The sequence below is a fragment of the Haemorhous mexicanus genome, chromosome 7, assembly GCF_027477595.1.
Source record: "Haemorhous mexicanus isolate bHaeMex1 chromosome 7, bHaeMex1.pri, whole genome shotgun sequence".
NCBI classification, from domain to species: domain Eukaryota; kingdom Metazoa; phylum Chordata; class Aves; order Passeriformes; family Fringillidae; genus Haemorhous; species Haemorhous mexicanus.
In genome coordinates, this window is record NC_082347.1 from 20,379,647 (window position 1) to 20,394,608 (window position 14,962).

The 14,962-nt window shown below is 37.0% G+C and overlaps 1 protein-coding gene across 5 annotated transcripts in view; it reads right to left on the reverse strand.

Annotated features, from left to right (window-relative positions):
• LRMDA (leucine rich melanocyte differentiation associated) overlaps positions 1-14,962 on the reverse strand; it is a 633,198-nt gene that overhangs the window by 83,473 nt on the left and 534,763 nt on the right. For 2 of the 5 annotated variants that reach the window (XM_059851314.1, XM_059851317.1), the window contains exon 6: positions 12,056-12,140. The exons of the other annotated variants lie outside the window; for them this stretch is intronic. In XM_059851314.1, coding sequence (XP_059707297.1) covers positions 12,056-12,140 — 85 coding nt within the window. The remainder of the gene's footprint in view (positions 1-12,055; positions 12,141-14,962) is intronic. 5 annotated transcript variants of the gene reach the window in all.

Consider the following 14,962-nt stretch of genomic DNA (forward strand, 5'->3'; position numbering starts at 1 on the left):
GAGAATGGTAGACTAAGACTCAGCTCCCTGCTGAAACACTGTGGCATACACTGGTGGTATGTTCACCAAAAAAAAAAAAATATTTTAGATCCTAAATATTAGTCTGTCAGGGAAATCCTGCCTCCATTCAGGATGGACAATTTGAGGTTACAAGTGCATTCCTGCTCGTGAAAGAAACATTCCTTTTCTGACACACATCTTCCACTCAGTGCATTCCCAGGTACCATATCAACCACAGCAAGCTGGCATCTATTCTCACTGACAAAGTCACTTCTAGAACTCCTTGAAATTTTCTTTTTACTCTGCAAAACATACCAGTATTTTGCGTATTTTCTTTACTTATTTGCTAAACTGCAGTCTGTTTTAGCTTCTTGTGGGAACAACTTCTGCCTGAATTATGGTTCCTACATCTCCTAAATGAATGCCATCTCCAAATCTTGCAGACTATCTTAACTACTTCATTTAATCCAGAAATTTTGTCTAAGGGCCATCTTCCCTAAACACACAGAGAGAAGGAAAAAAAACCCAAACAAACTTTTATTAAGGGTTGGCAGGATAAAAGAATTATCAAACATTAAAAATATGTCAAACACACTCTCCTTGGTGGCATCTCCTGATGTTCTAATTCTTCTCATAACATTCTCATGATGTTCTATTTTGTCTCATTCTCTTTTGAATAAAGCCATTATACTCCTTTATAACAAACAGATTTTTCAACACAGATTAATTTAGCTCACAGCTTCTCTTTCATTTTACTACTGAACATACCCTGGTAAAGGAATTACTTTTTATATTGACAGTGAAACACAATTGAAGAGGAAACAACAGCAAAGGGACTCCTTCAGCTATTCTCCACACTTCTACTGCCATTGTTATCTAGCATCAGATTACAGGGCAAACTTTATATCCACAATTATCTGCTGAGTGGATGTCCACATTTCTCCTTTTTACCTTACTGTAATCTCACACATGGTATTTATTTTTCTGTCATATACTTCACATCAGTAATAGCTGGCATTTGGCAGCAACAAATTGCTTCTGAATGATGTAATAGCTTATATTTAATCTATTTATTCTAAGTTGCTCTGTTTTTGCCCCCCATGAAATTTATCATTTACTACCTTTTAAGACAGACACAATCTGCTAAATTAATTAATTATGTGGAGGGAAGGTAGGGTGTGTTTGGTTTGTTTGGTGTGTGTTGAGTGGGTTTTTTGCCAACCCCTTGGCTTTAAGACAGATTCCAATTCTTCCAAGCAAAGGTAGAGCTGGGACAGATGCAGTTTTCCTAAGCACAGATGACTGAAGACAGTACAGTCACTGCTCCTGCAGTGGTGGTGCAGGGGAAGCCAAGTCAGCAAGGGGAAATCCAGCACATTGCTGTGGTAGTCCTGCAGTTTTGGTACACACATATTCTAACTCCTCTCAGGCAAGAGGGAACACTATTTTAGTTCTCTACTAGATGTGAGAAGCCATGTCTAGTAATAGAAATGGTTTTGAAAGAGGCAGCCTGGGACATGTGCTCTTTCCACATCTCTCTACATGGCCTGACACTGAGCAAATGGAAAAAAAAACAAAAACAAATGAGAGACTAAAGTCTTGTTTGGTCTTTAAGTAGACATCAGAAGGTTGCTTGCACCCCCTCTGTAAGCATTCCTGTGAAAGGACTTGTATTCACCAGCCTTACATTTTTTCAGCCTACTGTGCTAAATATCATCATGGCAATTGGAGGCATTCTAACAGAACAGCAATACAAATCTGTTTCACTTGAGAAGCAAAGCCTACGGTTCCTTAGGCTTTATAACCCAGTGCTTAGTACAAATTCACTGAATTTTTCCAATGCTTCACTATGTGATTTTAGGAGTCTATTTTCCCCAGTGGCACGCAAGTACTAAAATTGCACTACATTGCATTTTGCTCTCAGTGGGTGGGAAAGTGAATACTCAATAGGTTATTTTCCATTCTTTATTTTGGTTTTATGCAGCCACAGGTGGGGGGTCTTTCAGGTGGCTGCCTAGGTTTACTAAGCACTTTAGAGTCATAGACAAAAAGGGTCTTACAAAGCATATCAGCGTTGTCAATCACACAGAAAAAGAAATTCATTCTGTGTAAATAGAAACAATTTCCAAGATATCTCTGACTGTAAAAGGTAACATAATGAATATCAACAAAAAAAGGACCAGCCATCCTCTGTTTGGTAAGGGACATAAAACACTTGCACTTGTTTATACTTATTATTTACCTCTCTGTCTCCTCCCTTTCTTCTCCCCAGGTGTGATCTCTCTGCTTAAGGGCATACAAAGTTAGTGAAGGATGTCATGGGGCTTCCTATCATTTACTTTTCTTACAATGAGGTTATTAACAGACCACAAAAATATCACAAAACAAGAAAAAAAAAAAAAAAGGAAGTCATCAACCTACTTATCATTTGCTTTCAGAGCTCTGCAAGGAACTTTGATCAGTAAATGCATTAGATCATGAATACAGATATTCATATCCAGTAAAAAGTTGACAGCTTTCTCTCCTTGCATAAGATCATGCAATGAAATCCTCCAAAGTTACTCTTTTCCTTCCTGAAATCAAATTTATAAAAGGACCCTTCACCCACTGCTACACAGCACACACTGTGAACAACAAAATGCAGAATACATTGCATCTCTTTGGCTGCTCATAGTTTGAAAGACGCAGAGATGTTACAGCAAGATGTGCCTGCTATAAAGAACAAACACACAAGGGGGTAAAACAGTTCCACTGTTGTTTTGCAGATGGCTGCCCTTCTGACTGTGGAGGAAATTTCTTCCCTCCCCTATTTTTTAAAGCAGGCTTCTACACGTGTTGACTATGTGGGAATTAGTGCTTTTTCAGATGACACCCACATCCTCTTCATTCAGGTGAGTAACACCAACTACAGGCCTGTGGCCAAAGTCATGTCAGTATTCCATCCATCCTAACCTGCTAAAAAGTCTAAATTCTCAGAGAAATGCATTCCACTTTCTCAAAAATGGAATGGCCACATTATTTTAATCACAAGAAATATGAAGAATAGTGAACAACATTTGGATGCAGTACTGCTTTCTGTGTGCATGCCATTTTCTCAATAGAAGTCTCAGCTATTTAAAAACTGAGATGTACAAACTCAAACTATGTCCCATATGTTCAAAAGCCTACATTTGTGCATTTCAAACAGATAAAAGCCCAACAGGCAAAGTAGTTTTTTTAAATAAGAATTGTCTGTAAAACACTTTGTGACCACAGAGTAATACCTCAGACGACATCAAACAGTTTTATCTGCAAAAGCAAGAGTCTTTTGAAAATTTCCCCCAAAAATACATTAAACATAACAATGAAAATTTACATTTTCATTACAAATTCTAGTTTTACTGAGAAAACACCATCTTTCACATTTCCAACATTTGCTACACAGACCCTTAGCATGGGGCAGATATTTACTGCCTCTGGAATGAAAACATGCTCATACGAAAAAATATTCAAATGGAACATGCACCATAAAGATTTTTTTCTTTTTTTTCCCTTTAACCAATAATATAAAGCTTTATCCTGTCTGTGTACTACAGAAAGGAACAGTTCAGGCTGTATGGAATATATCAACACGTGTCTATATGTTATTAAAAACAGTAAATTCCCATTTAAACAAGGGCTACAATCTGTGCACTAAACACTCATTAATGGTTATGAATCAAAAAAAGGGGGGGACTTGCAGCAGGTGTGCACATCTATGAATTTCAATACATTGTAAAACTGTCTGTAGCCAACAGCTTCATCATTTGGCCTTTCTGAGCTTGGAGACAGGCAATTTTTCATGATTTTACTATTTCTGGCCAAACAAAAAGTTTTTAATTAAATATACCACATGATTCCAGATGTTTGTTTATTTGTTCCAACGAGGCCATAAAACTGCCTGAATGATAAAATTGGAGGACTCCTGCAAAAACAGGCTAGACCAGAGTGCTAACTAAACATGGGGATCTCTCAGGAGACTGTATCTGCACAGCACTGGAGTGCTTTGAACCAATTTCTTTGGAAGAGCTGTAATACTGGGGTTGATGACTGGAATTCTTTATTGTAAAAAAAAAAATTATAAGGCCAAGTGGCAAATTTACTACTTTTTTTTTTTTTTTAATTTCCAGTTGTATACACACTGCATCATTAGCTCTCCCACATATCCAAAGAAGATTTTAGGTAGGCTTACGGGTTTGGATCCCAAGTTTCCACTTATAGAAGACAGTGTTTTCTATATATTTCTGCCACTATTTAGTCACCCTGCTTGAGCATTCTTATGGTTTCTTATTGCCAGCATGACAAAATGAGCTATGTTGTGAAATATCAGACAGTCTCTAGTCTCCCAAAAATATGAAGTTACGGGCTTTTTCCTCATTAATCACATTCCCTCTGATGTGACACTTGTATGGGTGACTTGGGTCTAGACTGCTAGTTTTGGCAAATATGGAAAAAGTTACAATGAAAAACCTCAGAGTGACAAAAATATGGAAAATGGTCAGGCCTTCAACAGTCAGATTGGGGAATGCACACTGTGGAAAAATGAAAGTTTCTATAATATTTGGAAAAAAATACTGACAATTATGAAAGTCTGCCTGAGTCTTAGACTACTAGATGAAGAATGGGAATTTTGTGCTCAACATCTGACATATTTAATAATATTTTAATCTGAATTTGATTAACTATTTAATTACTCTCTTTTTCTTCTTTTTAAGTTTTCTTGCAGAGAAACACACATATTTTATTCCCACAGAGACACAGCACACCAGGAAGTGATCCTCTTGAACTTACTTCTGGTCAGCTCAATCACATCCCTTGGGTTCAGTTTCAAACCACAGAACACAGAGAAGGCTCACAAATTAAAATATGCTGTCATTTAAAAACAAATCTTAACTTTTCTGGCCATCAAGAAAGACCTTACACAAAACTGCAAGTCACTTTATATATCATCCCCACCTCATTTACCCCAACTTACTTTCACATGACTAGTTGCTCCCATCACTGCAATATACAGAAAGATAATACATTTTTATGCTGAAGTTTTAATAATCTACAGTATCCTGATTCAAATCCAACATTCCTTGTATACACAGACAGAAAATTGTTGACCCTGTAAGTGACAAGAATATGAATCCAATGACCCAGAAAATTTATTTCTTGAACCACATTAGTCAAGGTCACACTCAAATCCAACTACAATTTATTCCACATTTGGGAAAGTCATTGTGCTTTACAGAGAAACATGCAGATGCTGGCAGAAATTATCACTACTGAGAAAGTGAGGCAAATTGGTCCACAAACAGCACAGCTATTTGTGGCAGTTCTATTCCAGTCAACAAATAAAGTAGGGCTCAGAAAAGGGACTACATGAGATCCTCCTCAACCTGTTCTTTCATGACTGCCCTGCAAAAAACCACTCCAAAGCTGAGAGCTGAGTTGATCACATGTGTGGGTATGGGACCTCTCAGTTCCATTGAAAGGCAAAATTTTTGATTGTGAGTCATTTCACAAAACTGGGATAGATGACAAATGCATTTGCAGGCTTGGCAAATACTAATACAGGTGGGCTTCTGTTATCAGCTAGAAGCATTTTACTGGAGTACACTTCCCTAAGGAACTGTGCCTTCTAGCATTTCTCCCCATCTACTTTGTTCCATTCATTCCTACTAGCCATTCTTCTCCCCACAAAGCAAACATATCAGAAATACTGAGCAAGCAGCAAACTGGGATCCACCTTGGAAGGGAAAAACCATGGTCAGAGCTAAGAAACCAGGCACCCCACTGAAGAGAGAAATGAGTCAGTACATTCACCTCATCTCCAGGTGTAAGGCTTGGGGAGTCTGTGGGCATCAGCAGGAGCCACCAGTGCAGGAACGAGAGAAGCCTGCTCTGCCCTTCTCCCACCTGCACCAGGAACACCTTACACCACAATTCTTTAAGTTTCTGCATTACCTTCTGACACATCTGGACTACAAAACCCCTACTCATCTCTGATGGATTTATTTTTTCTTTCACTTCCCCTTAACTAAAGGGAACTGAGACCAGAAAACAATTTTTTCTTAACCAAGTCTTTTCTCCCGTTGATACTCATCTATACCATCACTTGGCTTTCCCTGCTTCTCCCATGTGTCTTAAGCTTCCATTAATGTCTATTTTCTAATCTAAAAACTATGGAACTAGAACCCAGTTTCTCACTTCATACAGGCAGATCCATGGGATTTTTTTTTTTTTTTTTTAATAACAGACTTCTTATTTTAGCATTCTCCCAGAGTGTCAAAAGAAGAGGATTTCCACCCACTCCCCTCGAGGCTAAGTCATGACCACATCACATCTCACTGTTGGGACATATTTCCTGGCACTAATAGGAAATGTCACAGCTTATTTTTGAGTGTTCCTTCCCTGGAAAATATGATCTTGTCTGTTCCACGCTATTGAGAACGTTTTTTTGTTTGTTTAAGGTAATTCATCTCCTGATGAGAAGATCCTGGCCTAAGAAGTCTTCAGTCTACACACCACAACATAATGCAGGTTAAAAATGATGGTATTTTCAAAGGACACTTTACATAAAACAATAAAGAAAAATGTCTCACAGCATCTTTGCCTGATCCAGAACTTTCACATAGTGCATCTGCTTGCAATTTTCTTATTCATCCTATCCCTAGTTATTAAACAAGTTAAAGCAAATACATCTTATATACATATATGGATACACCTTTTTAACTGAATGATTAAGTACTAACCATAAGTTTTTTTTGGGGTTTGGGGTTTTTTGACAGTATACAATGCCTTATGCATTTACACAGAAAAATCAATTGACAAGCATAAAGTGCAGTTCACACTAAGAAAACTAACTAATTATGATAAGTTGCTACATAAATTGCTTTGCAACTTCCCCAGCAATCAATTTCAAACGCTAAATAAGCCTCTGGCTTGAAAACACAACCAGTACCTAACAACTGTGTCAATAACAACAACAGAGAGGACCACAATGATAATATAAACAGGATACTTATCTTTCTGGAAGTAAGTTTCATGTAAAGTAATTTCCTTTCCTTTTTATGTCTGTGATTTAAAGACAGCATGGCTTTTCACAAAGTGTGTGTAGAATAAGAACACTTTATATTAACATTTATTATTAAGGGGTGCATGTCAATTTTACTTCAAATATTTTAAAGTATTATATTAAAACTCTAGACCAAATTCTGGAAGGATTGATAGACATTATTAGTTCCACGTGAACCTAAGAATATTTATAAAGTATGGGCAACCTGAGGAAATTGAGACAGAACAAATCTTTGGAGAATAATCCGTTTAATTATACTACTCCCTGTCTCTTCAAAATTCCTACTTTTTTCCTTCAACACCAAATTTTGAAAGAAGCAGACATCCTTCAACATGTACTGGATTGTGAATTCCTGCCCAACTGGATGGCTAAACCCTTGCTGTGCATTCTGTAGTCCACTTTTATCTTGGTCAGTACTTATCTAAACTCCAACAAAGCTACTGGTTTTCTGTTTGGCACACCCCAACAATCAATTAGGAGGAATTCTGTATGAACATCCCAGTCATTAGTGAAAATTTACTACGCCAAATACTCTGGGAACAATAGCACAGTGTAACAATCACAGAAAAAGGAAACACTGCAAGTTCAGGTGTCTCTCTATGATTATGATTGCTGAAGAATGGGAAAGTTTGGAAAGATTTTAATTCCAAAAGAAACCTGCAGTACAACTCTGTTAGACAAAGAGAAACTGAGAGCAAAAGGAGCCTCTCACTTCCTTTGTTCAAAAAGGCTCTGTAAAATTACCTTTAGAAGGTTAATAAGGAGCTTCAAAATATTCTCTTCTTGGATTTCTGGGCATTGGATTTGAATGCAGTGGAGACTTTCAAGATAAGAAAATAAAATAGGAAAACACATCTGTCAGTTGATTGAAACATATTGGTAGAATAAATACCAATTTTTCATTTGGGCGCTCATCATTCAAACATAAGACAATGTAATGACTGCACATACCAGGATGCTTGGATAATTACCTGGATAAACACCAAAACAGGACAGTGGTGTTGTTCAGAAAGTTTTTACAAGTCATAATAGATTAGAACTATTAAACCTTGGCCTAAATCCAAGCAAAGGTTCTAAAAACTACTTACATAAATACAGGCTTAGTTTTTAATGGAAACTGCTTCTTCTTCCTTTTACCAGTAAGATATGGGGTAGGCTTACCACTGGTTTTTCCCAGAAACAAGAGCACAGAAAAGGAGGAGGTGTGTTACTGGAAACCAAATGGCTTTGGCAAATTAGTATGTTTCCAAGTAAATCAGGTAATACACAACATTATAAAATAACTGCTTATACAAAAGGCATCCAGCACATGCTTTTGTATGGAAAAACAGATTTTCATGATAGCCATGATTTAGTGATATTGCTTCTGAAGAGACAGAATGATAAACTGCTATTTTCCTCATCAACTGGAAAGAACTGCTCTTTTTAGAAGGCAATTTGTGTTTGAATGCTTATACATAAAGCAAGGATGCCATTATAAAAAACCAAACCTACAACTTGAGTGGGGCAAAGGGTGAGGGGCCTTTTTCCACACATCAGACAAATTATCCTTATAAATACATTGCTTCGACTTTAAATTTTTTTCATCAATTTCAACTATGTTAAGAATTGATTTTTTTTTTTCCTTAAAGGTAGATCTGAAAAAGTAGACAGGAATGTGGGGCATAAATATTTGATTTCATCAGAAAAATTGAAAGCTAGAACAATACAAGCAATGTATAGACTATGAAAGAAAAGAAGCCGTTTTATGAGGAGGCTGTGTCTTGAACTGATTTCTTTTAACCAGGTAAGAGAACTGCACAAACTTCACTCAAGTAAATCATTGGGTTCTAAATCCATACAAAGTAAAATACAAAATCCTACTTTAACAAAGACCAAGGAAAGACCCTCAGAAGTTTGAGATCATTTTTTTGGAATCAAAACAAAAATACAGCCAGTTATAAAATTACCACTTTGGAAGCCTTGTCTAACAGGATAGCAATTAGATCACAAAGAATCAAGTCATATTGCTGTCAGATGCCCAAAATCCAAATAGAAGGCCTTTAGATTTTTCATTGAAAAATATGAACAGTGGGACTGAGGTAAGAAACTTAGAAAAGTGGGTCTAAGCAGCACTGCAACATAAGGGAATACAACTTTCCCAAGATGGAGAAAAAATTTCTAATGCTTAAAAACATGATGGAATATTTACTTCTTTCTTCATGTACTTATATACTCAAGCATCATAACACTCAATATATTTGCAGTGATCATTCCTTGTCATTCCATGCTGACATCACACTGTCATATGCTGTTTCCGTGGGCTTTGGAAGGGAAAGAGAGATTTTCACCATTCCTGAAATTGTCTGTACAAAATATGGAGTCAACCTAAAGACCAGATCCTGACTGGAAATCACATACTGCATGCATGCACACAAAAGCTGTAAGACACACAGTACAACCCACAGATAATTATATGTTTTTGCTCTCCCTGTAAAAAATCATAGCTAAATAGAGTGAGAAATAGTCAAGTGAGACTGTACCGAGCAAATACATCCAGCTTGTTCCTGCTCCCCCTCACAGTCCCCTAAAAATCAATTTGCAGCTGTACCAAACCATTTGCCAGACTTCAGGATTCTGGTAAACAAGTTTCTCCAGGGACAAATTACACTCACAAACTTACAGCATTCTTCATTCCAGTATGCACTGAAAACCGCCAATATTTACATATGCAACAGCTGATTCAATTCCACTTTACAACACTGAAAGCATTCCGTGAAGAAAAAAAATTGAACATATTCAGAACCTAAAATAGCATGCTTAAGTATTTCATTCTTTCCTTGGAGATTTTTCTATTGACTGCAATTAATCTTTTATGGGCTTGGGAACTTTGGAACTTCTCTTTGTATAAAAGAAGATGATTGAGTTAACGGGCCTTGCCAGCAGGTTGTTCTAAGCTTGGAATTGGTTCTTCCAAGACCTGGAATTTTGAAAAGTGTCCTTAATTATTTCCTTGTGAATATGTGCATATATGTACATACATACATATATATATAAACTAATCAAATAGTGCTAACAATGTCTCTTTAAGGACCAATTTTACCCTTTCTTTGGATGACAAGCTCTTCTCCTTTCACTTTATTTATAACTGTGCTTAATCACAAGGAAATTCACAGCATATTTAGCATGCAGAGCAGAATATTTCTGGGAAGAGTAAAGACAGAAGTAATAAAAATTATGTGAACTGCTAAGGGTAGAAAGTTTGTGATTTGGGGAATATAATTTTCCTCTTTCATGGCAAGGGGGCAGGCATTCTGAAACCCTGGTGAGGACAGTGGGCACTTAGAGCCTGGCAAGCTCCCACGCTGAACAAACACCTGCTGGATGTGCCTGTAACACCTACTGCAGCCACACAACTGCTCTATTGCAAGAGGAGTCAATCAATAATGCAGGCACACAGATTTTGATCCAACACTACAGGCATTTCTTTTGTCAAGTTAGATAACAAAATCAGCCATGAAGCCACACTTCCAATACACTATTACCTAAATAAAAAATCTGAAGATACCTGGCTTTTAAGGGTACTTTGAAAGCATTCCAATAGAACTAACGTATTTTTCAAGATTCTGTCATTCTATTTATTGTGTTTGTAGACCCTAGCCATTTAAGTCAACACCAGAAATCCAAGCTCAAAGGCAACATGCTTATCTGAAAATCAAAGCTACTTATCTTGGGAATGGTGGGGAGGAGGGAGGCTGGAGAGGAAGGGTGCTGGGTTGAAGGTTTTTTGACAGGGGAGAGGTTGTTTTTAAATCTCTCAAGTCCAGGTCTGTGCTCAAATTCAGGGTTTTGGTTGGTCCTCTCTCTTTAAAAAGTATCAGCTTCTATGTGTGCTCAGTGCTGGAATACACTGCACCCACAGCAATCTTGGACATCTGATTTCCACCACAGCAATCTACACCAAGGCCAGGATGTAGCTTCAAACTCAACCTCAGCTCTAACAGCAACAAATGAAGTTCTAATCACCTGCTTTCCTCATCCTTCACACCTGAATCACAGATCCTTCTTCAGGTGCATTACCGGCCTGATTCTTTCAGAAGGTATCAAGTAGTATGGAATGCTACTAAAGCTGCTTCCATCCCCTGTAGTGCTGCAGAATTTGAACACACATTAAATTAAGCTACCATCAATTCATAAATATAATGCTGACTTTGATCATGGTATCCTAGAAAAAAACCTGCCTATAGACAAATGGTTTACATGATCAATGGAGAATCAATGGGTAATGTGGGAAATAAATAAGAGGATTTTTTCTCTGGTTTTAAGATGAAAAAGTGCTGCAAGATTTACAAATTTCTCCATTTTGGAAAACATGAAAAAGCTTGGAATGTACCCTTCCTGACTACTTCAGTTTTTCACCTGTTCCCTGAATTTTTTTGTTTCATAGGTATGCAGAAGGAATTTGTGAATTTGCCCAAGGTGCTTTTTTAAATTGTAAGGATTGATGAAGAAGGAAATTGAAAACTGATCCACTTTTTATGTTGAAAAACAGAGAAGAATCCCTTTCTATTGCAATGAAAATGTGTTAACATTTCAAAATTATAGCCCTAATTTCTAAACTGCCTAAAAGCTCTCACTTAAAAAATATTAGAAAGTTTACAAATTCTCTCAAAATTACCAATGCTGCATGCAATCATCTGCTTAGCAATGTTTAAGTACTCTAATCTCTTTACATTTTTCTCTCTCACACACACACGCAAAAATCACTGAGCGTTATTATCCATAGATTTATTTGCTTTCCCGGTAGACTACCTGTAAATCCTATTTAATGTGAGTTAAAATCTGTAGTCTTGACAGCTATGGTTCCCTCATATAGTGCTTGAAAGGCATGGTGATCTCTGTGCAGTGAAATGCAGCAGCACCTAACCCAGAGAAGGCCTTAGAGCAAAGCTTGACACCCGGCAGCAGCTCATAGCAATGAAAGGCAGCTCGCACCTCTGTGGTTGGTGAGGTCTCTGGATCCAGAAGGCAGAGGTGTGTAGTGCATCTCTGGAGAGGCAGAGGCAGCAGCACTGGAGGCCTGTGTGACAAAACAAACACTGTCAGTGCTCTGAGTGGGGGTCAGTGATCAGGCAGAGCGGATGCACCTGCAGGATCAGTGCTGTGGTTGCAGGTGCACGGAGTTACCAGCCATGAAGGATTAATTTGTTTTTGTAAAGGCTCCTTGCCATTCCTCAAGGTTGCTGTTCTCACAAGAGTTTACACAATGGCATTATATATCATTACTAAATGAATATTTTCATACAGCTGACAGCTTAAAAAAAATTACCATCTTTGTCAGGAAATCTTTAGGCAATGTCAAAATTTTTCCTCTTGCTGAAACAGATAAATATTTGCCTAAAAGAAGTTATGAGTAAGTCCACATGAATGAAAGGAGATAGAAAATAGGGAGTTGGGCTAAGATACTGTTCTTTTCAAATCTAAAGAAAAAAATCCAAAATGATTTCCCCATTCCACTTCACTGTGAGCTAAATGAAGGGATCTATTAAAAATTATAGTGCCTATAATGCAAAAAAGTGTCCAAGTATATAGAATTGTTAACAATAAACACTTAAAACCTACAGCAGAAGTCTAATAAAAGAACTCAATAGCCAAAAGGACTTGCCTAGAACCCTTAAAAGTCAGGTGTTAAGGGAGAAGAAGCCCAAACATTTTTCCCTAACAAGTTTCAAGATCCTATGATTCTAATTTTAAAAGATCAGACTGAAGAAGTATGGTTTACAATAAACTAACCTTCATTCCATTGGATGTTTCAACTGAGGACATATATATATATATATATAAAATAAAGTTAAAACAAGCCACATTTACCATCTTGCTTTTTAGTTACAGAGCAGTCAGAAGAAGACATGAAAAGAAAGAATTGTGTTGGTGAATATGAATTATTGTCAACTTAGGTTGGTGACACAGTAGTGACATGTTCAGTTCCAGACACAGAGTTTGTTTGCTCTAGAGTATTTATGAACTACCCATTTCAACAGATATAAAAAGATGATGTGTTTAAATAGAAGGAACAAAGGACAGCATTCACTGAAAGTTATATGATAATATATGAAAAAATAAGGCAAATAAAGAAAAAAATACAAAAGCTAAACTATTTCTTGAATCTCGTGATAATTCACTAAAGAGAGTCCTGAGAAAATAATTGTTATCTTCTGTGCAGTTTGTTCCATAATGATATATTGACTTCTAAGCTGCAAAAGTCAATCAAAGGAATTCACCTCAGTCTTACTGACTTGATAATTGAACATATTTTCAAAATTTATGAACCCACAGGTCTCCAATGCGTGGTTAATATAAAAGTATAAAATACAGCTACAGTATTTTGGCGAAGAAAAAGCATAAATACTAATTCAAATTTTAATTACCAGAACAAACCCAAGAAAAATAATCAGAAATCCGTAACAATGGAAGTTAATCCTGATAATAGTTTGTTAAGGGTTGTAACTTAGAAATCTTCCTTGTTGTAGCTGTTGGACTCCTAAATGATAGTACATAAGATGTTAAGAGGCGACTGACTAGATTTGCATACTAAGATTTTGCTTTTGGAGACCAGCCATCAATTTCTGTGCCAGACCATAGTTACAATCCCATTTTTGTCCCTAGGAAAAATCAGGTCACAATATGCAGATGCATCATGCATCAAAACAAACATCCTAATAGAACTTAACAGAGGCAAGTGTGCCTGAACAGCAAGGATGCTACTTATCAGAGATGAATAAAAATAGAGAATATCCTGCCTCTGCTGACTCACCAGTGATAATAAACTTTTTTCAGGGAACCTCCTGTTCAAAGACATATTGCTACAGACATAACTCTCACCTTCAGCCAGAATGAATGATACCTTGATTTTGGTGAACTGCAAACCTGCAGCTCTATCTACTCTGGATGTTGAATTATTGGAAATCTTTCTGGTGACCAATAGGAGCCAAGGGCACATGACATGTAAGAGGGAGAGATAGAAACCCCTTAGACCCAGCTATGTGATGTTTGAAACTAATTCCAAGAACAACTATATGTTTCCTTTGGGTTGAGTAGTTCTGGGTAAGAAAAGGAGAAAAATGTCACTACTTAACATCATGCTTCATCCCTGTAAATCACCCAAAAAACTGGAAGAATAAGTGGTCTCATACTGTACACTCTAGATGGTATCTGCCTATTCAAGTGTACTTATTTGGGACTCTGGTAATAGTGAAGGTTTCTCTTTGGTACTTTTAATCTCAATTTAGACTGTTGACAGCTTGATGATAGCTTTTCCTAAAATTACTGGAAGAGACTTTGCCATTTCAGCAATATAGCACTGAGTGAGCAAAATTCAAGAGCTTCTAAAAAGGATATTGGAGTGAAGGGGCAATTTAGCTTTATTTCCCATTTTAGGAAACACAAGAACAGAAAGGGTTTGTTCATTGGTGTTTTTCTGTTATTTTATGTACAGTATATAATTCCCTGTCAAATATAGAACAGTTTTCATTACCTTTGAGCTAAGCATTCAGTTAGAGCGACTTTAATTCTGTGGAATATCATCCAGGGTTAGGTTTGTTTTGCACAAACACTGGCTCAAGTTCCAAATCACGTTTCTGAGTAAGCCTGTGCACCAGCAGAAAGACAACCATTTGTTTTCTCTACCACATACTGACATTTGGCCCTAAGCTATTTTCCAAAGAGATTTGTATAGATTGCATTACTCTTAATATTCATAGGAATATTGTGACACTGACATGTGACAGTTATGTCTTCAAGTATTGGTGACATATGCATCAGAAGTTCTTGCAGTGGAAAGTAACTATACATACAAATAGCTTTAAGGAAAGCTGTTTAAACTGGTTGGTAGCTCCAATTTTA